This window comes from Pelodiscus sinensis, chromosome 14, assembly GCF_049634645.1.
Source record: "Pelodiscus sinensis isolate JC-2024 chromosome 14, ASM4963464v1, whole genome shotgun sequence".
NCBI lineage: Eukaryota > Metazoa > Chordata > Testudines > Trionychidae > Pelodiscus > Pelodiscus sinensis.
In genome coordinates this window covers 5,424,643-5,452,402 of record NC_134724.1, presented here as the reverse complement: position 1 = coordinate 5,452,402, position 27,760 = coordinate 5,424,643, and the positions used below count along the sequence as shown (strand labels likewise).

General features: G+C 43.9%; 1 protein-coding gene across 4 annotated transcripts in view; it reads right to left on the bottom strand.

The window, feature by feature from the left end:
• Nucleotides 1–27,760, bottom strand: part of DENND4A (DENN domain containing 4A) — a 131,540-nt gene that overhangs the window by 19,018 nt on the left and 84,762 nt on the right. For all 4 annotated transcript variants that reach the window (XM_075896888.1, XM_075896886.1, XM_014576592.3 and 1 more), the window contains exons 15-22: nt 26,456–26,591; nt 25,205–25,411; nt 24,995–25,123; nt 24,565–24,709; nt 23,434–23,553; nt 11,473–11,637; nt 6,173–7,266; nt 3,621–3,837 (exon numbers count right to left, since the gene is read on the bottom strand). In XM_075896888.1, the coding sequence (XP_075753003.1) occupies nt 3,621–3,837; nt 6,173–7,266; nt 11,473–11,637; nt 23,434–23,553; nt 24,565–24,709; nt 24,995–25,123; nt 25,205–25,411; nt 26,456–26,591 (2,213 nt within the window). The remainder of the gene's footprint in view (nt 1–3,620; nt 3,838–6,172; nt 7,267–11,472; nt 11,638–23,433; nt 23,554–24,564; nt 24,710–24,994; nt 25,124–25,204; nt 25,412–26,455; nt 26,592–27,760) is intronic.

Below are 27,760 nucleotides of genomic sequence, written 5' to 3'. Positions count from 1 at the left end.
AATGATTGCCACGAATTTCATGAATACCTAGGGTGGGGGGGAAGAGGGCCATCAAGAGGCCAAATGGGAGCACAGTGAACTGGCAATGGTGGCCAGCAACCACAAATCTGAGAAATCTCCTGTGTGTTGTGATATATGGAAGTATGCATCCTTCAGGTAGAGGGCAGCATACCTGTTCCCCGGAGCCAATGAAGGGATGATGGTGGCTAAGGAGACCATTCTAAACTTGTGCCTTTTTATAAAGGCACTGAGGTTTCACAGGTCCAGAATGGGCCTGAGCCCGGCCTTGCCCTTGGTCTTCGGGATAAGAAAATATCAGGAGCAGAACCGTCTTCCCCATAATTCCTGAGGTACCTCCTCTATCTCCCTTACAGCGAGAAGAAATTGCCCCTTGTGTAAACAGTATTGCTCAAGAGAAGGGTCCCTGAAGAGGCACAGGGAAGGTTGATGCTCAAGACCTAGCGGTCTGAGGTATTCTGGGTACAAGCACGGTAGAAGTGGGATAACTAGTTCACAAAAGGGAAGGGATCTAGTTCAGGTTTTGGTGCTCCGTCCTCAGGCACACCTACAAAAACTTGGGCTTTAGCCCTGGGGGTTGTTTAGAGGACCCTGGCCCTTGCTGGAGGAGAAGTGAGACTGATGCCTCCTGCTATTTCTGCACCTCTATCTGAAGCCATTTCTGGGCAGCCTGGAATAGAACCGGGCTGGGACTTGAAAGGCTTCCTTGGGGGTGCAGGGGTGTGGATCCACAGGGATTTCAGGGTTGTCCTAGGGTCCTTCAAGCAGTACAAACAGGAGTTCACATTCTCTGCAAACAGCCTGAACAGTTGAAGGGCAGGACCTGAAGAGTACTCTGGACCTCTGAGGTTATGCCCAAGACCTGTAACCATGAGGAGCATCTCATGGTGATAGTAACTGCCATAGTGCAGGCTGCAGAGTCTGGGGCCACCTGAAGGAAGGTCCCAGAGATTACCTTGCCCTCTTCAATTCATGCCATGAACTCCTGGCAGGAGTCAGCATGGAGACACTCCTGAAATCTGGCAAGGGAACTCCAAGTATTCACAGATCCACACTGTCTGCTGATTACCTGCTCGAAGCTGCAGGTCCCTGTCAAGCAGACCTTGTGGACAATCAGGTCTAGCTCCTTGATTTGGGCACAGGCTCTGGCTGACCCTGCTGCTCTTTGTGGTTAGCAGCATCAACCACTAGGGTACTGGTCTGGGTGTGTGTGAAAAAGTGCTTGTACCCCTTCTGTGGCACAAAGTACCACCTCTCAAGCTTCTTGGGCATGGGCAGTATGGAGGCCAGGGTTTGCCAGAACACCTTTGTGGTATTCTGAGTAGTCTTTATCAAGAATAAAACCACTCTAGGGAGATCCTCTTGGGCAAGTATGTCCCCTATGGGATCCGCATTTTCTATGACCTCTTCAGCCTGAAGATGCAAATTCTGTGTCATAGGCCACCAGACACTGGTGAGAAATGTGGGGGGGAGTGCTTGCAGGGCCACATGCACCCTCGAGGTGGTATGGCCAGGAGCTGACAGCAGGAACCTGTGCTGCGCAGTGCAACCCTCCCTTCCTCCCCTCACCGGCAGTAGCGATGGAAGGTGCAGGCCAGACGACTTCAGCCCACACAATGCCACTCCCCAGCAGCACCACTCCAGGGACTGCTGGGGAGAGGTGGAGCAAGGGCAGGGTGGGGGCACAGCAATAACGCAGGGAGAGGCAGGACTGGTGTCCTGGTCACACTTACTGTCCGCTGCCAGGAACATCAAGGGGGATGTACTAGCTACCATCTAGTCAGGTGGCAAAGACAAAAGGCCCTTGGGGGCATGTCTACACTGGGGAATTATTTTGAAATAACAAGCGAGCATCCACTCTACCAACCCTGTTACTTTGAAATAAGAACTCCTGCTTGTGAAGAGGAATAAGCTTATTTCAAAATAGTTATTTCGGGAGTTATTATTTCAAAATCACCTGGTAGTGTAGACATAGTTTGGGAATGGGTCTCACTTGTACTTCCAGCTCCCTGGAGGTTGGCACAGGCATGAGCGCTGCTGCCATGACAGCCTATGGTGCCGGCATAACACTGGGTAGTGGCTCTGCAAGATGGAGCCTAGGTGCCAAGTTTGGTTCCCTTTGAGCGGGTGAGTCTCCCTCCTCCCTCAGACATGGCAGAGGGTGATGCATGGATGCCATAGATGTGGGCCTACAGATCTGCCCCTGAGCCTGGTGTTAGGCCCAAGGCATCCAAAAAGGCCACTGGACAGGCACCTGCCACTGCTGTGGCCAGTATGGCATTGATGACAGCACGTCTCACGAGCTAAGATGACAAAAGCGAAGGTGGGATCAAGATTGGTACTAACTCATTTGAAGGCCAACAACGCCTTGCCCAAGTATGATGAGTAGTCAGAGTCCAAACATGGTGGAGCTGAGGCCAACAATGCTGGCAGCTGGTCACATGGCAAAGGGGATCAGTGCCACATCATCACAGGCTTGCCTCAGTGCTGGAATACCAGTACTTCTGAGATGCCACGAAAATCACCGGGACAGTGTTGGCAGTGATGGTGGTGCAGAGGTTGGTGCTCATGCCTGAGTCAACATCTGTGCCCTCGCATGCTGTGCTGGGGAGTGCGCTATGATGACAATAAGACCCTGGCAGCCTCCAGGGTGTCAGGTGTGAGGGGAGGTCCAACTCCTTCTCCAGCTCCTCATGGCTATGAGAAGAGTATGCTTGCACTACTGAATACACTCCTTTGATAAACCACACTGGTGATTCTGTAGAATACACCCTACTGATATGGACACTTAAACTGAAACAACAGCATGTCTAGTCATAGGAACATCTATACTGGGTCAGACCAAAGATCCATCTAACCCAGTATCCTGTCTTCCAAGAGAGGTCAATGCCAGATGCCCCAGATGGAGTGAACAGAACAGTGTGGCAGCAGTGACCTATATACCATGACATGAAGGCACCACCCCAGGAGTCTCCACAGCCAACCTGATGGGTACTGCTAAAGGGAAAACCTTTCGACCATCATTCATACAACGTGCACACACAGCTATTGAAATGCACGTGAGCAAATAGCTCAAAGAACACCACAATGTTACTTTTTATAAGGATTTTTGTTTCTTAATAGTAATAGTAAACAGCAAACCCAAGAAGAATAAAATGAGCTACCAAATAATAAAACTTGAAGACCTTTTCACCTTTCAACTATGAGAGGATTATATAAGCTGCAGTTGTCTTTCTTAGTCATTGAAGATGCTGGAGGTATAGAAGATCAACTCCATGAATCAATAAAGTTCATTAATATATTTTTATTATTATTACTAATTGTACTCCCCACTGATGGATCAGAACCCCAATGTACTAGCTGCTGTGTAAACACACAACATCTCTTTCTCAATGAGCTGCAATAAGAACACACCTGGTTGGGGAAATATATGCAGTGAGTAGTAGTTTGAATAAAGTTACTTCCCCTCACAAAAAGAACTAATGTATCAAACGTGATCCCAAATTATGAGCAAAATTTATGAAGAGAAATCACAGCTTTTACCTCTACAGTTTTGAGCAAGGGATTACAAAGTTAATTAAAATATATAAAAAGCCTCTTACCACAGGGATAAAATTGCTTGGATGAGCCATCATGAGAAGATGAACTTTCTAGGCTTGTCCTGCTTAGACCAATTCCCTTATTTATTGAGGTGTCATTGTTCTCTTGAGGAGAAGAAGTATCTTCAAAGTCATTGCAGATATCTTCATCATTTAGAGAGGTAGATTCTGAATCCAGGACTCCAAGAGATGAAACACTTGCTCGGTCTGAATTTTGATCCTACAAAGAAACAGTGATATTGTTATTTTCTATGCTCGGAAAGGTAAAGAAAACATGTCTGAAAGATATACTAAAATAAAACATACTTTTAAGAAGCTGGATGCCCAAGTATTTCTCCCTGATAAATAGTTCAGCTCAAGAATTGTACTGAGAACCTATCTATATATAAAAGATAAGTTAGTTTTTATTCAGGATTTAGTAGATCTCTATGGGCTTTTTTAAAAAAATTCTTCGGTCAGATCCCCAGCATTTGTTGGGAGCATTTCCACTGTTTCTATTACTGATACAAGTTCAGCCAGTGACAACGTGAGTGGGAATTCCAACAGAACAGTTCTCATGAAGATACAACTTCAAGTCACCTAATTAATGAACATAAGATGACTTTCATTTTTCAAGTAACACTGGATCTATTTTTCTTTGGATTGTTGCTGTTCATTTTAAGACAGACAGAAGTGGCTTTTAAACTGACAAATATAAAAGATATTCACTATATAAAAATACTGCATCATTCAAACTATTTGAAAAAGTATTTTCCCAGGTGCAAAGATATTTAAGATATTTTATATAAAAAGAAAAGGGTTTAGTGACTGTAATACTGTACATGAGATGTACATTTCAAAGTTAATTTGAATTATCTGATGTCTTGCTTATGATGGACATACCTTCATTTTCTTCTCTAAAATAAAGATCAAAGAATCTTTTCCATGAGTGACTCTTATCCTGTACCATAAAGACACATATTAAATAAAAGTTGTATGTATTCTAGTCTGATGGGGAAAACACACACATCTTGTTCCCAAGTAACATTATTAAAAGATAAGAACATAAGAACGGCCGTACTGGGTCAGACCAAAGGTCCATCTAGCCCAGTAGCCTGTCTGCCGACAGTGGCCAGTACCAGGTGCCCCAAAGAGTGTGGACCAAAGACAATGATCAAGTGATTTGTCTTCTGCCATCTTTTTCCAGCCTCTGACAAACAGAGGCCAGGGACACCAATTTTATCCTCTGGCTAATAGCATTTTATGGACCTAACCTCCATGAAATTATCTAGCTTCTCTTTAAATTCTGTTACAGTCCTAGCCTTCACAGCCTCCTCTGTAGAGGTAAAAGATTACACTACAGAGGAAAAAAATATCTGTTCTGAGCAATAACTACTAAGAATTTTTCTGTGCTTGAGCCAGCTAAGCCTAAGTGAAAATGCTCAAGAATCCCCTATTTTACTTCACATTAAATTCCCCCTAATATGCAAAGCATATCCCTTAAAGACACCATCCTTCTGGCAGCTGAATGAATCAGATGCCCTTCCAAACCCATGAATATTGCTTCTTAATTGACAAGAGTTATCAAATCTGCTCTCTTTTCCAGGCACTGCATGCTAATTTTATTACATCCCCAGACACCTCTGGTGCACAAAATGAGAGGCTAGTACTGCTAATACTATAATTACTTGAATACACACTGAATCTGTAGTTGCGGTTGACTGTCAGAATGTCTAGGACCTTCAATTGCTTTGAAAATGTCAATCATTGCATTTAATTGAATAATAGTATGATCCAGCACACTAAATCTCATTTCATCACTAATGGACAGGGCCCTATCAAATTCATGGCCATGAACATCGTGCCACGGACCAGAAAATCTGGTCTCCTCACAAGAAATCTGGTCTGTTGTGCATTTTTACCCTATACTAAAGAGATTTCACGGGGAGAAAAGTGTTTCTCAAATTCAGGGTCCTGACACAAAACGGAGTTGCAGAGGGACTGCGGAATTGCCACCCTTACATCTGCACTGCCTTCAGGGCTGCCTGGACAGAGAGTAGCAGCCTGCCAGTAGCAGCACAGAAGGGTGGCAACACCGTATCATACTTTCCTTAGGTCTGTGCGGCTCTTGGCAGCAGCTCTGCCTTCACAGCTGGGATCCTGGCCAGCAGCTACCACTCTCCAGCTGCCCAGCTCTGAAGGCAGCGCTGTCGCCAGCAGCACACAGAAGTAAGACTAGCAATACCATAAACCCCCTTCCAGTAACTGTGGGATGCACACCCCTCCCCACAACTCCATTTGGGTCAGAATCCCTACAATCACAACACTGCCATTTCAGATTTAAATAGCTGAAATAACAAGATTCATAATTTAAAAAATCCTATGGACAGTGAAATGTGACGAAAATGGCCTGTGAATCCAACTAATGGATATTGTGCATATACTCTGCTTTGATGTATGTCAGCCAATTAGGACTTTTCCAACGCAATGTTCAGTGTTTCAACCTCTACCAATTCATGTCCTTTCTTCATAGAAATGTATCTTCTGAAAAATCTCCAAGTAATTGTGAAAGTTACCTTTGAGGATGCAGCATACGTAGTAAACTTTGAATACCACTTGCTGGCTTTCTCTGCAACCCCTTTCCCAGCAGAAAACACGCTGCTCTTCAGAACATCAAATGTAGGTGTTAATAGCGTATCCAAGTTGAATGAAGGTGGAGACACTAGAGTCAATGCACCAGCCATGTCCTGTGATTGTTCCCTTGCTGGACTGTTTGGTGTGTAAGCCGGAGAGGACCAAAGCCTGTCCCTTGGCCTCTCTTCATTTTTCATGTGATAACTTTTAGATTTGGTAAGATTCACTGGCCTGGGAGAGTTTGGAGGAAGACTAGATCGTCTGCACGACTGGGTGACCGTTGGACTCTTTTTACTAACATTTTTGTCATCGTATGTTTTTTGCAAGTCAATGCTTGGTGCACGGCTTGTCAAGGGGCTACTCATGTTGTTCATGTACATCACTATTTCTTCAGCTAAATCGCGCCTTGCAGATGGTGTTGAAATGCTTTTGTCATCATCGTCTTCATCATCTTCTTTCCGTTGCTCTGTCTCAGCAACCAGGAGCGAAAGGGGATCAAATCCAGTTTCCACATCTGTTTTTTCAACTGGTTTTATCAGAAAGCTACTATTACGCTGTAGCGTCTTAGGTTTTTTAGTAGATAACTTTACTGTTCTGGCTATGTCAGGTTCAGCATCTAAGTCTTCTAATTCAAAGATAACAGGAGACTCTATTTTATCTGCAAAACTGCCATAGAAAGGTGCATCTTCATCACTAGATTCCTTCTCCAGACTCTCTCTCTTAGATCCTAAAGATGATTTCCTGATGTCAAGACTATTTGGCCTTATGCTCTTCTGGAATACATTAGATAGTATTTTTGCATCAGCGCCTAATTTTTCAACAATATCTCCAGGGTCCTCATTTTGGTTAATTCTATTGATCACAAGCCCCATCAACGCATCACCACTCAGATTACGATTCCTGCTTCCCCAGGACATCTGTTTCAGGTCAGGTTCCATAGCACTTTTATGTCTCTTCCTTAAGGTTTTACTTTGAATAACTTCTGCTTCATTGGTATCCTCAAAAGCAGATGTGAACAGCAGCCCTGCTGGGCTTTCTGAAAAACAGAAATGAATTACTTTACTTTTGTTAAAGGACAAGAAATTTAAAAAGTCCAACTTAGGAAAAAAAACCTTAGAATGTAATACTGCTTCATCTTTCAAAATGGTTACAACATCAGCTTGTGGAGTTCACTATACATCATGCAAACTAGGGGTGCATTGGCTTAACTGCACAGAGAAAACAGACAGCCATTAAAATGCACAGCTATCCAAAGATTCAGGGAAATCTTGCATGTTACTGGATACCCCCATGTGATAGTTAGCTTCTTTGTGCAGCTGTGTGGGCTTTCCCCACATGGCAGATAGGTTCCTTCAGGTGTAGTGCAGCCATGGCCTCCCTTCTAACAACAATTCCTCCCCTCTAACTTAGAGGATGGGGGAGATGGAAGCAAAATCATGGAGTGGCTAGTATGGTACTTGATTATTAAAGGAGGATAATGAAATTAAAGCAAATCAACATAAGTTTATGGAAACTAGATCCTGTCAAACAAACTCGTTATATTTGTGGATGAGATTATAGTTTTGGTTGATAAAGATATTATTGTTGAGGTTATATATTTAGACTTCTCTCAGGCTTTTGACTTGGTATCATACACCATTCTGATTAAAAAGCTAAAATAATTTAAAATCAACATGAACACATTAAACAGATTAAAAACTGGCTAATAGATTTGATATGTCACTGTAAAAAGTTGCCAGTAAGCGGGTGTGTTGTCAGTGGGGGGGTAGGGGGCCTTACACTACTTAACATTTTTACCACTGACCTGGACAAAAACAAAAAGTCTTTACTGATAAGTTTGCAGAGGGCACAAAAATCAGAGGAATGATAGATAATGAAGACAAGCACTGATTCAGGGCCATCTGGACTTCTATCAGCTGGGAGAGACATGCTGCTCTGTCCTCAGCAGGGAGCTGTAGCTGAAGGAGAAGGGCCCCCTCCTGCAGCCAGGCAGCTCTGCACGAGGTGCCCTGAGCCCCTGGCTGGGCAGGACTCATTAAGCAGCTGAGGAGCCCTGCTGCCCTGTAGCTTACAGGGAATCTTGCTCACAGACCTCAATCTATTTAGCTTCAAAATGAGAAGGTTAAGGGCTGACAGTATCTACATAGGAAACAAATAAGCTCTTCAATCCAACAGAGAAAAATGTATAACACAATCCAATGGCTTTAAATTGAAACCTGGCAAATACAGACTGGAAAAAGGCAAGCATTTTTAATGGTGAGTGTAATCAAGCACTGGAACCATTTCCTTAGGATTGTGGAGGAGTCTCCATTACTCAATTTTAAAATCAAGATTAGATTTTTTTCTGAAAGATCTAGGGATTTTTTGGGGGAAAGGGGAGTTTCATGACCTTTGTTCTACAGTAGGTCATCCCAGGTGATTACAATGATCCCCATTTCTGACCTTGGAATCTATGAAGGGGAGCTCTCCCTCTGAATTTAGCAGGAGAAGAAAAGGAACGAGTTATGCTCCTCACTAGAACACACACCATATTCTCTAAACCATGCATGTAGAAAGGTGTAGAAAATTGGCAGCTTCAGTCAAAGGGGCGCTAAGATACAGCATCCACAAATATTCTGAAAGAAGCAGCATGAAATTTCAGGCTCGTGAAATTAGGTTCTGTACTCCTGCATGGAATGGGTTAAAGCAGGCTGAAGAAAGCCTGTGCAGAGCCCTGGACAATTAGGAAAGGGTTTATAAGAAGCCAACTGGAGAGCAGCTTGCTGGGGAAGACCTGTTATAAAGAGCTGGTCAGCAGAGCAGAGGGCAGTTGGGTCCTGACTAAGGAGGGAGAGGCACCTGGAAAGAGCAGAGCTGGGCAGGCTCAGGGGAGCAGGAGAGAGGCTCCAACCTGTTACCTCCCAGGCCATGTCTAGACTACAAGCCTCTTACGAAAGAGGCTTTTTTGAAAGAATCTTTCCAAAGAGATCATCTAGACAGCAAACAGTATTTTCGAAAAAGAGAGCCGCTTTTTCAGAAGAAAGCACCCAGGCAATCTGGATCCTCTTTCGAAAGAGCATTGTTTGCGTTCAATACTGTCTTTTTTCGAAAGAACACTTTGGAAAAAAGCGTTTTTCCTCGTAAAATGAGGTTCTCCACAGTCGAAAAAACTGCTGCATTCTTTTGATTTAATTTCGAAAGAACGCGGCAGCTGCCCAGACACAGATGAAGTTTTTTTCAAAAGAAGGCCACTTTTTTTAAAAAAACCCTGTAGTCTGGACATACCCCCAGGCTGCAGCCTTGATACAAAAGCCAAGAAAGTGAAAGATCACAGGGAAGTGATCTAGGAAATGTGAGCAGTTCAGAAAGAGTGAAGGAGAGCAGGATAAGGATTCTGCTAGAGGATTCTGGGTTGGGACCCAGAGTAGTAGGAAGGTCACTCCCTTCCCCCTTACACCACACCTTGCCATCAGAGTGGCAGATACAGACTGTGGTTTGCCCCTGAAGAAAACGGGCTAGTCTCTCAGTGGCAGGTGAGACGAAGGATGGCTGATACCCCAAAGGAAGGCGAGAAATTGAAGTACAGGGCAATACGAGAGGACAGTGTCTTGAAGTGGACGCTGTGGTCTTGAGAGCAATGTGGGTCCAAATTGAGATGAGCAGAGTGGAGATGTGACAATGGGCGAGACATTGACCAAAAGATGGTGTCCTCCCAGTCTGACCAGCAGGAAGTGCCAAGGTGGTGAGTCAACCCCACTACAGGCTTCCATTTTACAGAATGATTTAACTAAGAAGAGTTTTGATAGTTGGGGTCAACAAACAATCATTTCTCAGGGCAAAAACCAACATTTTCTAATGTGAATAAACTAGAGCTAACATAAGAAATCTGAGTGTCAGAGCAGACTCCTTAGCTTTGACACTGCATTAGAAACCACAGACTTGAAAACATGACATATCACGCTATTTCAACCATAGCTTCTAGCGTTCAAATAATTAGACTTGACACTACTAAAGGGCTTATAAAACAGTTGGAAGCTTCATTAATTATACTAGTTAGACACTTCTACCCTGACCTGAAGGAACTTGATACTTACAGGAGGTCACAAGTGAGAGACAGAAGAAAAGGCTATTTGTAGAGTTTCAGGTGTTTGGGAACACATGCAAAACACACAAACAGAAAAACCAGCAACAAAAATTCTGGAAATCCAACTACAATATTGACAAAGTTTTTTCCTTGACATAAGCACATCCAGACAAACTCTCTGATCCTATACTTTGGTCCAGCAACATCTGTGCTCTGACAGGACCGTGGATGTTGCAGGACCAGAGAGTGCTGGTGGAGAGCTAGCACCTGGGAGCCATGCAGACTGGCAGGGCAGCGGGAGCTAGACACATGGCTAGGCTTTTCGGCAGGGCAGTGGGAGTCCAGTATGCAGAGGCAGCAGGAGCTGGGTTCTGCAGTGGGAGCCTGGTGTGGAGATTGTCTGGCATGGCAGCAGGAGGCCAGCACACAGCGGGGCTGCCCGGCGCAGCAGCGGGAGTCTGGCATAGCAGCAGGAGCTGGATGTGCAGAGATGGCAGGGGCTGACAGGACAGCGGGGGCCAGCAAGAGGGGGGAGTTGGCCGGGAGATCCAGCCAGGCTGGAGGGGGACCAGAAATGACCTCCCCTGGCCTGGCAAAATCCCTCATCTGAGAATGGTCAGGTCCCAAGGGTGCCAGGAGGTCCAACCTGTATCTAACTCCTACTGACATTACTGAAAAGACTTTCATTTACTTCATGTGCCCACTGGATAACACCCCCCCCCCACTAAAAGAGTTGCTACCATGATTCAGGACAAGAGTTCAGGTACAACTCCAGCACTTTTACTTTTCAAACCAATGAGGAACACGTGTCATGACAGTAACATTGGTGATGTGTAGACAAAACAAAGACTCTCATGGTCCAAGCCCAAAGTATGATGGCCTTGAAGAACAGTATACAATTATGTACAAGTCAGTTACTGCATTAGTAGCCAGCAACTTTGGTGGTTAAGGGAAGAGGGGAGGAAACTAAAAATCAGTCAAATATACATAAAAAGCTGACCCAGAGAAAAGAAAATTGTTTAAGTTCTAATACTTTTCTCCCTATCACCACATTAGTGTACATAAGAACTAAAACCTAGCAGAGAAACAGCTTCACAACAAATAATGCAAGTTTTGCTCTGATTAAAAAAACCCCAATCATTTAATAAAAAGGTGAAGTATAATGAACTATTAACTCACCAGTGCGGACTTCCTCAACTGTGCTGTCAGCATTGTCAATGGTACCATTGAGTCGTACTATGTTAGAAGCAGTTTTTGCTAGTTGACATGAAGTGCTACTTGAATTTTGATAATTTAGCTTGGGAAGACAGTCACCACTCCCTTTTGCACTCTCTGTTTCAGACACTGTGTGCATAAAAATACATGCAAAACTTCATTAGAACAGAGGTAACTTTTAGAACAAGTTTCAAATTCTGATTACCTATAGGGAACTATTTTAATGGATTAGTTAAGTAACTGAATGACAGCATGTGGGGACACTGATGAATTATACCAAAAGCAAACTAATATTTTTTTTCTTTGCTGAGCTGTCCTGTGACAATACTAGCAAAGATAACAATTCAGTTACTACATCAAAGAATGGCTAACGGATACATTTCTAGAATTGCTCAGCAGAGAAAACTATATCTAAATATAATTTGTAGTCGTCAAGATTGTAACATGAAATGACATTATACTACTACTAGAAGTTGCACCACTATAAACCTGGACTCTCTGGTCTGGCAACCACGGATGTTCTAGGATCAGAGAGTCCCATCACACTGCGGGGGACGAAGGAATCCTGCTGTGCTGCAGGGGAGGGGGAGCCCAGTGCGCAGCTCAGATGGGCTGCCGGGGGTAGAGGGAGCCAGGAAGGCTGGCGTGCGGCAGGGCTGGTTAGGGGCTGGGTCTGGCAGCAGGAAGGGTCTGAAATGACCTCCTCTGGTCCAGCAAAATCCCTCATCCAGGACCAGTCAGGTCCCAAGGGTGCTGGACCAGGGAGGTCCAAACTGTAGGAGAAACTCTATGCTTGCATTATACAAGAGGTATGACTAGACAACTAGTTCTCAAACTGTGGATCGGGACCCTAAAGTAGGTCATGTTCCCATTTTAATGGCATCAGAATTGGTTTAGATTTACAGGGGCCCAAAGCCACAGCACCCAGAGCCAAAGCCTGAGGGTCGTAGGCCTGAGTGTGGGGCTCAGGTTACAGACTTCCTGCTTGGGCTGAAGCCCTTGGGCTTTGGCCCCACATCAGGGATGGCAGGGATCAGGCTTTGATTTAGGTTTTTGTCCACCTCTGGGATTTGTGTAACAATTTTTGTTGTCAGAAGGGCTCACGGTGCTATGAAGTTTGAGAATCCCTGGATTAGATCATCAGAATGGTCCCTTTTGGCCTTAAGACCTATGCATATGAAATGAAACTTTCCAGTGACCAACTACAATCCCTCTTTTGCCAAGTTTAATTTCATAACATTTTCTAAATGAATGTTGCTGTTGTTTTAAAATATTTCAGAACTACATCTTACCAACTGCAACAACATTTTAATGTGAGATTTACTGAACTCACAGGCACACTTTTTAATGCTGCAGGTTTACAGGATTCATCTTATTTGGAACCAATTACATGTACTATTAAATAATGCTTAATTTAACCTAGATCATTTTATTTCAAGGAAAACAAATACAAATAAGTTCCAATACTTCCTCATACTGCAAAAACTAGAAAAAACACCTGATAACCTAGATCAGAGCTACTTAACACAGCATGCAGCCGTGCGGTTTGGGTGTACGCAGGGCTCAACATGCAGCCTGCAGGTGGGATCTTTTGAACATGGCCTCCACTGGGAACATGCTCCACAACAGCGAAGCATCTCCCAAGCGGGGTGAGCACTGAAAGACGCAAGCAGACGGGCTGTCTGGAACAGACTGGTACACGGTTTCAGCATTTCTCGCCCCCAGGGAGGATGTGCCGGGAGCGTCAGGATATTGTGGGAAGTGCTTTGTATTCATGCTCTAATTTAAAAAAACCCAATGTCAGTGTGAAAGAAGCTATTTGTATATATATTTGCATGTATATGCAACCACACTTAAGTTGCGGTCCCCTGCATGTGCTGTGAGTATCATTGTGCCCCCCCCCCCCGGGGGCTTCCAAAGTTGAGTAGCCCTGATCTAGATCTTACCTTAGACCATAGTTCATCCCATGCTTTTCAGCACATTGGGCTACCCACATTCTCCATGCTTGCTTATCAGCTGCCACGTGACCTAAATCCTCCCATTTCAAATTGAATTTTCCTATGTCATTACACTTCCAAGTCATCCTAGGTCTACCCCTCTTTCATGTTGGATTTCCTGGTATCCAACTGACAGCCACTATCGATAGTCTCTTATGATCCATTCAGAACACATGCCCTAGCCACTCTTACAAATTATTTGCGATGGTAACCTAGGGTATTTGATAATTCAATGAACATTTCCATTAAAAATAATAAACAACAATATATTTGTTCAAAATATAATTGGATGTAAGAGCATTAGGTCCTGATCTGCAGAACTGCTGCGCACCTACAACCCAAACTGAAATCAAAAGGAGCTACAGCGGTTTAATCACCACTAAAGGGGCATGTCTTTACCATAAATTAAGGTGTAACCAGGGTGTAGGCAGTCATACCCGCACTAGCTTTAATTTAGCTAGCAAGGATAGTAACAATACTGAAAATGCAGTGGCACTGGCTTCAGCACAGGCTAGCCAACCCTGTATAAGTCCACCTGAGGCTCAGAGTACTTACAGTGATATTATATCATAGAATCATAGAATAATAGGACTGGAAGGGACCTCGAGAGGTCATCGAGTCCAGCCCCCCGCCCTCAAGGCAGGATCAAGCTCCGTCTACACCATCCCTGACAGATGTCTATCTAACCTGTTCTTAAATATCTCCAGAGAGGGAGATTCCACCACCTCCCTTGGCAATTTATTCCAATATTTGACCACCCTGACAGTTAGGAATTTTTTCCTAATGTCCAATCTAAACCTCCCCTGCTGCACTTTAAGCCCATTACTCCTTGTCCTGTCCTCAGAAACCAAGAGGAACAAATTTTCTCCTTCCTCCTTGTGACACCCTTTTAGATATTTGAAAACCGCTATCATGTCCCCCCTTAATCTTCTTTTTTCCAAACTAAACATGCCCAGTTCATGAAGCCTGGCTTCATAGGTCATGTTCTCTAAACCTTTAATCATTCTTGTCGCTCTTCTCTGTACCCTTTCCAATTTCTCCACATCTTTCTTGAAATGTGGTGCCCAGAACTGGACACAGTACTCCAGCTGAGGCCTAACTAGTGCAGAGTAGAGCGGCAGAATGACTTCACGAGTTTTGCTTACAACACACCTGTTGATACAACCTAGAATCATATTTGCTTTTTTTGCAACAGCATCACACTGTTGGCTCATATTCAACTTGTGGTCCACTATGACCCCTAGATCCCTTTCCGCCATGCTCCTTCCTAGACAGTCGCTTCTCATCTTGTATGTATGGAACTGATTGTTCCTTCCTAAGTGGAGCACTTTGCATTTCTCCTTATTAAACCTCATCCTGTTTACCTCTGACCATTTCTCTAACTTGCTAAGGTCATTTTGAATTATGTCCCTATCCTCCAAAGAAGTTGCAACCCCACCCAGTTTGGTATCATCTGCAAACTTAATGGAATGTATATGGAAGCCTGACTTCAACACAGTCTACCAGAGTATCTCATTTTCGCTTTTTAGGATAAACAAAAATTATTTTGATCTATTCATATGTTTTTGTATGCTCCCTCAATATATAGCTAGCATAACAGACTTCACGGAAGCCCCCATAGACCACAGACTCAGATAAAATACCGAGTCAGGTTTATTGTTGAAAGAAGTACATTAATAGTTGTCAGAAGCCAGATGGCCGCCAAGCCCCTATGTATTTGTACCCGGGACAATGGATGCGGCTCAATCAATGTTATGGATTTCACTATCGTCCCCTAGGCCGACCAAAGAATTGAGTCAAGGTACCCCAATATTTATAGACAGAAATGAACAATCTATGATACACACTGTGCAGATCATCTTACGCATTAATGACATGTTTGGTACCTCCCCTTGTACTTTCCTCCAAAGCATTCACTACCCGTTGTTATTTTTTCACTTTTGTTGTCGCAAACTATCTTATCATGTACTCAGCTGCTTGTCCTTGTACTGTCCTAATGGAATGTATTTACATACTTCATGTGCTATTATCAGTGCTAGCAGTTCTAGTGCCAAGAGACACTGAGTTGCAGGAAAACATTTGCTTTTGACAAGGCCTGTCTATTACTCATAGTATAACTCCTGCTTACTTTGGTTCTAGTGCCAGGCCCATGTTTCAGGCTCTTTTTTTCTTCTACACTTGGTGGCTTTGAACAGGTTCTCAGGCAGGAGTGTTCTTGCCTTTGTGGAATTCAACAGGGCCTCAATGAAATCTATCTTTTGGGACCAGGGTGGTCTTGGGAGCATTTACAATAAGTCCCAGAATTGTGAAGATGGCCCTCACCATCGCCACGTATGCTAGAACTTGCTCTCGGGAGTTGCACTTGATGAGCCAGATGTGCAGGTACAGGAAGACCTGTATGACCACCATGCATTTCGTCAAGAGTCCAAATAGGAGCACGGTGAACTGATAATGGTGACAGCTAACTACATGTCAGAGAAACCTCCTGTGTACTGAGATAATAGATATATGGAAGTATGCGTCCTGCAAGTTGAGGACACTGTACCTGTCCCCCAGATCCAGTAAGGGGATGACAGTGGCTAGGGAGACCATCCAAAACTTGACTCTTAGTTCTGGACATCCATCACTCTGGTCATCTGAAGAAGTGGGCTGTGCCCACAAAAGCTCATGATACCATCTACATATTTTGTTAGTCTTTAAAGTGCTACCAGACTATTTGTAAGGATCCGTAGGGATTTTAAAGTCAACCTTGAGACCTTCAGGCTATGCAAACAGGAGTTCGTGTTCTCTGCAACCAGTCCAGAACAGCTGATGGGCAGGCCCCGAATAGTCTCTGGGAGTATGCTCAAGACCTGCAACAATGAGCTGTTGATAACAGCAGTTGTCATAGTGTGGGCTACAGAGTCTGATGAGTCCAAAGCTGCTTGAAGAGAGGTTCTTGAGACCTCCCCTTTGCCCTCTTTGATTAATGCTGCAAACTCCTGCCAGGAGTCAGCAGGGATCGATGCTTGAGATTTTGCAAGGGCACTCCACGAGTTAAAAGAGCAGCAGCTCAGCTCTGCCTGCTGGTTAGCCACTCAAAGCTCAAGGCCCCTGGTTGAATAGATGTTACAGCTGAACGGGTCCAGTTCCTGTGCATCCTTTGATTTGGGCACAGGCCCTGGCTGACCCTGCCGCAAACCACAAAGAGCGGCATCGACCACTAGAGTACTGGGCTGGGCATTTGAAAAGGTGCTCATACCACTTGTGGCACAAAATACCTCTTCCCAACCCCCTTGGCCGTGGGCAGTATGGAGGCTGGAGTTTGTCACAGCACCTTTGTTGTGTTCGGAATGGTCTTTATCAAGGGTAAGTCCCCCACTGGATTCGCATCTTCTATGACTTCCTTGGTCTGAAGATCTACATTTTGGGCCACCTGCCAGAAAAGGTCCTAGTGATCTTTACTGTCCATTGCTGGGAGTGTCGTGATGCAGGTACCAGCTACCGCCTCATTAGGGGATGAGGACAAGGAGGCCCTGGGACTGGATCCTCTTGTTCTTCCTGCTCTCTAGAGGTGGAGCCAGGTACAACTGCTGTGTCCCTGGTGGCCTCAGGTGCTGTCGTTACACTGGGCAGTGGCTCAGACTCATGGCTTCAATTTCAAGGCCAGCTCCTTCTGAATGGGCAGGTCCACCTGCTCCCTAAAGATCGGACATAACTTGAATGTGGCTACATTGATGCCACGGATGTGGCTCTGAAGGTCTGTCATTGAGCCTGGTCATAGGCCCAAGGCATCCAAAAGGGCCATACGACAGGCACCTGTCACTGCTTCAGCCAGGACAGCATTGGTATTAGGACATCCCGTGAGATTCAGTGCTGATACCAGCTATGTTGGGAGATTGATGACTCCTTGTCCAAGTCCGATGAGCACACGGAGCCTAACCATGGTGGGGCGGAGGCTGATGGTGCCAGAGACTGGTAAGGCAGTGAAAGGGATTGGTGCCTCATCACCTTTTTAAGCCAGCTCCCCACATGCACCAGCTCCCAGGGAGCCCCGACTCCTGTGTGTAACTGCTGAAATGTTCAGTGGTTACATGGTTAATTAATTAAATGCATTTTAATATCCCTATTGTCCACTTTCTTTTTCTTATGCAGCACCAGGGAGTGTGAACAGTGCCACATGCTCCACCCCACCTGGTGAGACAGGGAGCACTGACAGTGCTCTCTCGAGGCACCTTTCTTCAGTGTCCGGGGGCTAGCGCATTGATCACTGCTGCTGCTGGTGCTGATTCTGGTAGCGGTTGGGGGCAGGACCAGCTCTAGGCACCAGCAAACCAGGCAGGTGCTTGGGGCGGCACTTTGCCAGGGGCAGCATTTCAGGTAAGCAGCCGGTGACACCCCAGCAACACCTAGCCCAGCCCCGCCCCGCCGATTTAAAGGCCTGGGAAACACTGCGGCTGTGCGCAGCCAGCTGGCAGCACCAATGCGCCCCGGGAGCCTGCTGGCTGTCCCTGTCTCCTCTCCTGCCCCTCCCCTCCCCAGGCAATGCCTAGCCCCGCCCCACTCCACTGATTTAAAGAGCCATGGCCCAATGCGCCCTGGAGCCTGCTGGTTGCCCCGTCTCCTCTCTATCCTGCTCTTTCCCACCCCCGGCAATACCTAGCCCCGCCTTGCTCCAGCCCGCTGATTTAAAGGGCCGCAGGAGACGCCACAGCTGCACAGGCAGCACTGGCACCATGTGCACCTGGCCTAGGAGCCTGCTGGCCAGCCCTGTCTCCTAGTCCTGAGTCCTGCTCTTCCCCCGCGGCCGCTACCTCCTCCAAGAGCCTCTCCACTCCAAGCCATCAGCCACCCCTCCGCCTACATCGTATGGAAATCCCAGGTAAGATGCCCCCTTTCTGCCTAGGGTTGCTAGGTGTCCGGTATTTTCACCTCCCGTCCATTAAAAAAAACAAAAACAAAAACAAACAAAAAAACCAACAACAACAACAACCCAGAAAATACTGGATACCTGGCAAACCTACAAACACTCAGCCTGCTGGCCCAGCCTCCGACAGCCTCAGACCCAGCCTCCGACAGCCTCAGACCCTTTTTGAAGTCTGTTGCTAGTAAATTTATCTTGTTCATGTTTGTAGTAAAAGTAGAACCAAACAAGGATATCTCAAGATGGACATACAAAAATAATGTGCACATGCACACCCACTGATCTCAGTTTATCTGATAACATAGATGTGTTGGAGCCACATAAGGAGCCACTGCGTTCCAAAACAAATCTAGTTTAACAATACAAATATTTATTGATTTAGTTTAGATGTCTTATGTGCTATAGTTATCATCATTGATTGACAAGTATGTTAAAACAGAGTGGTATTGTTAGCTGATTGTAATTGGTTTGAAGATTAAGTATAGCCATAAACTACTTGAGTTTTAGATGTGGAACAAGTTCTCCCTTCTATTTTTGTTACTTAGTTTATATTTCCTTAACTATTTGTGTTAATAGTTTTTCCATGCATTCAAACCACAATTAAAAAGTAGCCGATTTCTATAATAACAATAAAGTAGAGATTTAAGGTACAGGCAGTCCCCGAGTTACGCAGATCCGACTTATGTCGGATCCGCAGTTACAAACGGAGGTTTTCTCGCCCCGGAGGACGGGAGCGGCGGGACGCCCAGATGAGCCGTGGTCCCGCCGCCCGTGTTCTCCGGGGCGAGAAAAGCTGCTCCCCGTCTCCCTGGTCTGCTGGTCAGACCAGGGAGACGGAGAGCAAAGCCGCAGAGGACGCCCACAGCGGGACAGAGGACGTCCCGCTGTGGGCGTCCTCCGCGGCTTTGCTCCGCGTCTCCCTCGTCTGCTGGGGGGGGGGGGGGGGGGAGCGCAGCTAGTGCCCCCTCCCCCGCAGCAGACCAGGCTTTTCTGCCCACGACGCCTGGGGTAGAGCTGCTGGGGTGCTACTGGGTTGGTCCCGCAGCGCCACTCCTCAGCGCTACTGGACCAACCCGGCAGCACCCTAGCTGCTCTGCCCCAGGCGTCCTGATTCAGCCGCTGCTGGTCAGTTTCAGCAGTGGCTGAATCAGGACGCCTGGGGCAGAGCAGCTTGGGTGCTGCTGGGTTGCTCCAGTAGCGCCGAGGAGTGGCGCTACTGGAGCAACCCAGCAGCACCCAAGCTGCTCTGCCCCAGGCATCCCCAAGTCAGCCGCTGCTGAAACTGACCAGCGGCTGACTACAGTAAGCCCGAGGCAGAGTTGCTCTGCCCCCGGCTTCCTGGAATCAGCCACTGATCAGTTTCAACAGCAGCTGACTTGGGGACGCCTGGGGTTCTTAAGTTGAATCTGTATGTAAGTCAGAACTGGCATCCAGATTCAGCCGCTGTTGAAACTGATCAGTTTCAGCAGCAGCTGAATCTGGACGCCAGTTCCGACTTACATACAGATTCAACTTAAGAACAAACCTACAGTCCCTATCTTGTACGTAACCCGGGGACTGCCTGTACATTTCCCACTCTTGAAAAAGAGCTTTGTGAGAGCTGGAAATCTTGTCTCTATCACCAAAACAAAACAAAAATTGCAAAGTGCAAACATGTAAAAGCCAACAAAAAGCAGCAGGGAGAGGGCGGGGGGGGGGGGGGGGGGGGGGGGGAAGGGGGCCGGAAAGCGCAGCCAAAAATGTTTTTGCTTGGGGCAGCAAAAAAACCTAGAGCCGGCCCTGGTTGGGGGCGAAGAGCTGCCACCATTAGCAGGTGCTTTAGGTGACAGTTCTGCTCTCTTTGTCCTGAGCCTAACGTTTTTTTGCAAGTAATGAACTTACTTATATGATGGCCCTCTCCCAGGCATGTGAAGTACAAAGAGTGGTGATCACCCTTGGTCACAGCTAACTATGGGTCCACTAACCAAGGATTTGTGAAGCAAGAGCACAAAGCTCCAGCGATGGTATATCACTGGTGGTAAGAAGGAACTCAAGGGGCGGTGAGGCAGCAGTGTCATATATACTGTTCCTGAAGGCACCACTCCAAGGGGCTCCACAGCTGACTCGATGGGTACCGCTAAGGAAAAACTTTCTGACGATCAGGTGGGGTGCACACACCCGCCCATTGGAATGCACATAAGCAATCACTTGAAGGAAAATGCAAGTTTTACTTTTATTCATTTTTGGTTTAGGTAAACTGAAAATGATTTGTGTACAAGTGATTTTAAAACAACAAATGTAAAGGACTAGGAAATTAATCACCTGAATAAGCTAAAAGATTTTATGTTTCTGTGCTAGTGCACATTTGCTCCACTGACCATTTCATCTCTGTTTGTTGGATAAAAAAGGGTTGCCCAAGAAAGAACAGTGCTGAACATCAAATTATAGATGATATGGAAGAGACCTCAGGAGGTCACCAAGTGTAGCCCCTGCCCAAAGCAGGACCAAGCCCAACTAAATCATCTCAGCCAGGGCTTTGTAAAGCCAGGACTTAAGAACCTCTAGGGATGAAGATTCTATCACCTCCCTAGGCAATCCATTCCAGTGCTTCCCCACCCGCCTAGTAAAATCATTTTTCCTTATATCTAACCTAGTCCTCCCCCACTACAACTTGAGATCATTGCTTCTGTCATCTGCCACCACAGAGACCAGTTCTCTCTTTCATATCCTCCACACACATTTGGAGAAACCAGGTTTTGTATGATGGAAAATAGCCTTTGGATGGGAGGGGTAAAATGAAATTCACCCATTTAATCCAAAGGAAAGTTTAGGAGCCAGAAGACAGGCTGCCACCCTTTCATATTTTTGTGCATGGGTTTTGGGCCACTGGATCTACTTCAGTGCAGATCCAACTACTCCCAATGTCCCTTGCTGTTCAAGAGATAACTAATCCCAGATGTACTCTAGAAAGTTAGGTCAACCCAGTCACATCACTCATCCCCAAGGACAGAAGGTACCACAGACTGGGGGAGGCTGTGCTTCCTCAAACAGCCAAATGAGTCTTCACCCACTCTCCGTCCCCTCCCACCACTTCCTGCCCCTCTGGGGCTGGAGCCATTGGCTGTGAGGGAGGAATGTGCTCTGGGCTCCAGCAGGACATGTGTGCAGAAGGGGCAATGCCTTGGGTGGAAGGGACAGGGCTGGGGGCTAGTTCTCCTCCATCTGGCAGTTCACATGGCACCCATGCTCAGGCCTCTGAAAAATTCACACCCATCTTTGAAAAATACACAGCCTAAGAACATATGTAATTCTGCAATACTTACAAGTACAGAATTGTATTTGTTTTAGAACTGATTTTCCAAAAAGATGTGTCAAAATTAAATGCACAAGCAATTGCACATCTAACTAGGAGCTCAAGTGCACTTGCAAGCAACTGACCATTTTCAACAGGTGCCACCTACAAGTGCAAAACATTTTCACCAAAGCTAGTGGTGAAATTATGTTTCTAAAACTAATGTAAGAGATGGACATCAGATGAACCATCTTGACTCTGCATTTTTATAGTTGGCATTTCTGGTTTATTTTATTCTGAAATTTAATTTTAATTTAGAATTTCTTGGATGTCTAATACTTTGACTTTAAAATATATTATATATATATATATATATATATATATATATATATATATATATATATATATATATATATAAAACGAATCTTAATCTTTTCTGTTAAGTAACTGATACCTTTCCTTTCATTTAAATTCAGCTTAACGTTTTTATTTGAAAAAAATATATAGAACAATTCTTTACAAGACCTCTTGCTTCATTTGGACTTTCACCTCCCCAGGTTCTGTGTCAGTGGAAGAGAAGCCCTGAGTTCACCACTTAAGCACTTTCTACGAGATTTATGATGGAAATGAGAAAGAATCTTGTGATGGAGAGTCTCTTGAAATCCTCTCCTTGGTATCCTCCGAGTCTGGAGGACACACAAAAAAGGGAGTAGGATGTTCTCATATGTAGATAAGTGGGGAATTTAGAGCTTGCAAACTAGACAGAGATCCTACTCCTGCAGAGATCACAGGGCACTGACGGAAGCATGGAGCAGACAAGTATTCACTGTCCAAAACAAATACAAGCTGACATGTGATGTACAGAACATACATTGAAAGTGCTGTTAATAAATAAATATTAATTCACTTTAAAATTAATTAAAGATACTCAGTAGGCACAACATACAGTAGACTTCCGATTATCCGGCACCTTTTGGACCTAGGTGGTGCCGGATTATCAGATTTGCTGGAGAATCAGGAGGTCCTGTACAGCTGCACAGCTTAACAGCTGGCCAGGACACAATCTCCCTCCCTCTCTCCTCCCCCTTCCTCTTCCTGTCCTCCATGCTGTAACCTGATCCTCCCCCCCTTCCCCTTTCCCCTTCGCTGAAGCAAAACCCTCTTCTCCATACTGTAACAAGATCCCACTCCCCCCCCCCCCAACCTTCTGCTTTTTAATCAGCTGGTCAGGAGCGCTTGGCATTTTGATGCCGGAGTATCAGGAGTGCTGAACAGTTGGATGCCAGACTATCGAAGTTTTACTGTATTAAACTAAGTCCATAGTCTATAAGGCTAGTTGAGTTACAACATTATAAAATAATTAGAGCCCTACGCATATACAACATTTGTATCTGCAAAAAGGAGGTGCATATATCCACATTCACATCTGCGGATACCCGTGGATATCCACAGATTTGCAGGGCTCTAAAAATTAATTAGGAAGCATGCAACAAGTGAGATTACATTTGTATTTTGAGTCCCCTTATCTCTAAATTCTTTGCTCAATTTGCCTGAACATCAAGTTCTACCCTGGCTTATACAATAGTAGGCCAATTCCTTTAGTTTGGTGAAAATATGCAGATTGAGAACAGCAAAACTGTACTTGCTACAGAAGGAACTAGGCATGCTCTCCACAAAGCAGTCCCCTATTAGATAACAATGCATCACCATTTATACAAAAATATACAGGACTTCAATATTTATAAGATACATACAAGAACTGGAATCACTTTCTTTCTTGTCTTCTTTTTGCTTTTTAATATCTCGAACAAACGTTTCCCCTTGCCTAAATTCTTCTTTAGAAGACAAATTACCGCCAAGATCTGAAAGTCCCCCTATTGTAACAGGAGAATTGACAAAATAAAGAGAATTAACACTATATTGCCATGCAATGAAATATTGTGTAGTAGAACAAATGAAATATCTATAATACAGTGGTTTCTTTTACTAGGTAAATTCCAAATAAAATATTGAACACTTTACCACATAAAAATTGCTATAGAATGTCAGAAGACTAGATTAATTTAATACAAACACTAGTGCCACCAAATGTACATACAAATTAAAATAATGTCTCAAAATAAGTTCAAAATAAGCCAGCCAAAGGAAGTGCAAAGAAAGAATACTCTTATATATAATTCTCAGAGGGGTAGCTGTGTTAGTCTGTAGCTGAAAAAACTTAAAAAACAACAAATAGTTCTTCAGCATCTTAGAGACTAACAAAACATGTAGATGGTATCATGAGCTTTCGTGGGCACAACCCACTTCTTCAGATGAATGGAGTAAGGGGTCCAGGGTACAAATAAATAGCAGAGAAAGAGAGGGGAAGAGAAGGAAAAAATATTGTCAATTAAGAGAGTTTGTGCTAAATGAGGCTAATCGAGTGGGATACACACACACACACACACACACACACACACACACACACACACACACACACACACCCCCCAACCTTATCAGCCTCAGTGCTCTGTGTGTATAAGTGTTATCTCTTGATTTCTAAAATGTGCACATGCAGCATCTTTGCAATTGTTAGCATATTAAAAAATATGCATGCAAGCTGACATTGCTTGCCAAAAATTTGACCTTAAGAACTGAAAAAAGTCACAAAATATATGCTGCATGGAGAAGTCTACTAGTAATATGAATGAAGCAAAGACAGATGAACATTTGGCATTTTAGTTGAGACAAAAATTGATTTATTTTTATTTTAAAAATATTATTGTTAATGTAATTTTTATGAAATGACTAATATAGAATGTATTCAATCCTTTGACAGAAAAATATTTTAAGAATACAACTTGCTTATCAATGTAAGCTAATATAAAAATGCATGAATACTTTACCGGAAAGAGCAGTTTGTGGTATGTTTACAGGTAGTTTTTTTAAAGCTTTTTTAAACTGTGCAATTCCTAATACAACATTTCTTATCTTCGTCCATAGAAAATAGCCACTTCTATTACTTGAAGGCCAAGTGCTTTCCAAAACAGCCTATTCAATGAACAAAGTTAGATTAAATGATGGTAAGAAGTCCTTGCTTTCTTTACAGATTTGCTTAAGATTTTTAAATGCAAGGATGTTCAAAAAGTGGTTCACTGACTTAAACTGACAAGAAACATGCTGCATTAATAAAGTAAATCTTAGAATGTAAAAAAGAAGAAATTTTCTATCTTATTTTTATGAAAGTATTCCTTCAGTAATTTTTGCTTGCTATTTAATTATGTACAACTATAGGAATATACCAGCCTCCCTTCTTTCCTCCCACAAAACACTCACCTTGTTATAGTAACCATATGTAATGGCATTAGGGTCAACACCGGCTTTTTTCATTTCGAAAAGGACTCTCACTGCAAGCACAGGCTGGCCATATTGCCCACATAGCTGCATAAGCACCCGGTAACATACCTGGAAACAGACATTTTCAGTGTTCATTTTTTTAAAAAATTTATACATAATTCAAAACAAAGCCTCCAGGATTTACTTTACCTCATCAGGTGGATCTATCTTTTTGGTATGCATTTTTCGCAGCACGTCATATGCGGTTCTCAGAGCCCTGACTTTTGAATGGCACACTTTCACATATGCAGGAAGGCAGATAAACCATAGGCCATAGCAGTGCCGCAGCAAACACCTGGACCACATCTGAGGGATGGAGGAGTACCTCTTAGCTATCTTATGGGCTGACTTTATTTCCTGTAAAGAGGCATTCAGTTAGTATCTTTAATATACATATTAGATTTTTTAGAAATGAATCAGTTCTTCATAAAAAGCGAGAGCTTGCTTGAGTCCTTTGAGATCTTTATGGGCAAAATAAGTCGACACATGGCTGGACAGAGATACAGATAGGTAGGAGAAGCAGACCCACGCTAAGTGCTCAGTTCTTACCTGAGATAAGTAGAAATGTGTCTTGTAGAATAGCTCCTGTGGACTAATAGCTGCTCACAAAAAAGCGACTTACCTCTCAAAGACTTTATACTAAGTTACTGACACCTTCTGCTTGCATAAACAGAAATTAATTTTATAATTTAATTTGTCTCCTAGTTTTTTTGAGTCTCAGAAGAATGTTAGTCTGTAACTATAAAACAATTAGTAGTCCTGTGGCACTTTAGAGACTAACGAGTTTTCTTAATTTTTTTTTTTTTAGTTCTCTTTGAGAGCACAAATACCTGACACAAAAGGCATCTGGTGTATCCATCATTAAGAGAAATTATGGCCTTGCAGGACAGACAGCTTCTGAATCCTGGAGACTTTGGTGCCATGATAATCTAGTACTGTGTTCTGCCTGCTATCTATATTTCTTAATATGAGAAAATTAATGGAAAAGGGGGAAGGAAAATGGTAAATCTAAACTAATTTTATCACTTAAAAAAAAAATCATTCAATATTGGCGATAATAGACCAATAGAATCCAAACTCTCACAGCCATACACCCCAGAATATATGTGCACAAACAGTTTAAGAAGATCAGTGTTGCCCAAGTTAATTTTGGTCACCTAGAAACTTATTTTTCATTGACTCTACAGCCATGGGAACCAAGAGAACGGATGGCTAAGCTTGCAAGCAGAAAGCCCTTGTAAACTTTTAAAACTTCTCTAGTACAGGTTGTACCTCACTGGCCCAGCACCCTGACCAGTCAACCAGGGAATCCCCACAGGGATGCTGGATCACAGATGTTGCCGGACTAACAGACGTCCAGACAAGAGAGAGCAAACTTGTAATATAAATATTTCAAAGTACCTGTTTTGTTCTCCTGAACATTGGGGATGGGCTGTTGGGACTACTGCCTTTTGAAGACAGTTTGTTATTTGGTGTAGTCAGGAACCCCTCAGGTCGATCAAACAAATCTAGTTTCAGCACAGGAAATCCATTATAGCTGTAAAAGAAAAATATGCCATAAACTAATGTTTATAAGACCATTTCAATCAGAAGTGAACATAAGGACTAAGAATATCAGTGGACAGAAGCAGTCATACTTTCGTCAGGTAAAGAGGAACAATTTTTTTTACTGAATATTCTGGGTGACTTGCATAAACACAAAAGCTCTTAACTTCTTGCATCCACTTACTTAAACAATTTTGATTAAGTGACAGTTTTTCTTTATTAGTATGCCAATAAATTAGCACAAGTCAAATGTATTAACATTGACTGTAGCTTGAAGAAGAAACTCATATGCTGATTTAGTGTCTAATGAACAAAGAACACAGAGGCCCATAAAAATCAATATATGCACTATAAACTCATCTAAAAGATAAAATTAGATTACCCATCTCTACAAGTCCATTTTAATTTAGCAATGAAACAAAGATGCCAATAGAAATAATCTAATTTGACATGTAATTACTAAATTAATAACGTCAGTTTTAACTCAAGGGCCTGATTCAGTGGGATACAGTTCCTCCTGCAAAACAATAAGCAGGCTCATCTTGTACAGAAATCAATAGGAGCTGAAAAACATCCTGTCAAGATGGTTAACCACTGGAATAAATTGCCTAGAAAGGTTGTGGAATCTCCATCACTGGAGATTTTTAAAAGCAAGGTGGATGAACACCTGTCAGAGATAGTCTAGATCAGTGTTTCTCAAACTGTGCTCCTCTGAGCCCCAGGGCTCCGCGGGACATCACCAGGGGCTCTGCGAGGTTGACAAACTGGAAACATCGATAGATACAGCACATACAATCAGTGGACCTCTGGGGCTCCGCATACATTTTTACACACATAAAGGGCTCCAGAGCCCAAAAAGTTTGAGAACCGCTGGTCTAGATGGTGCTTGGTCCTGCCATGAGGGCAGGGGACTGGACTCGATGACTTCACGAGGTCCCTTCCAGTTATAGTATTCTATGATGGACACTAAATATTTTACAAGAGGTTTCTGTATATTGCAGACAGTGACCCTGAATTTTCAGTTTAAAAATGTAGATATAAATATTTACAGGCACTGTGACTAAGATTAAAATACCAAAGTAAGTAATTTTAGGTCCACACACATGGAAGTCCTTAAAATTTTAGTTCAGTTGGCACAGTAGGTTTTTTACCTGTAAGCTT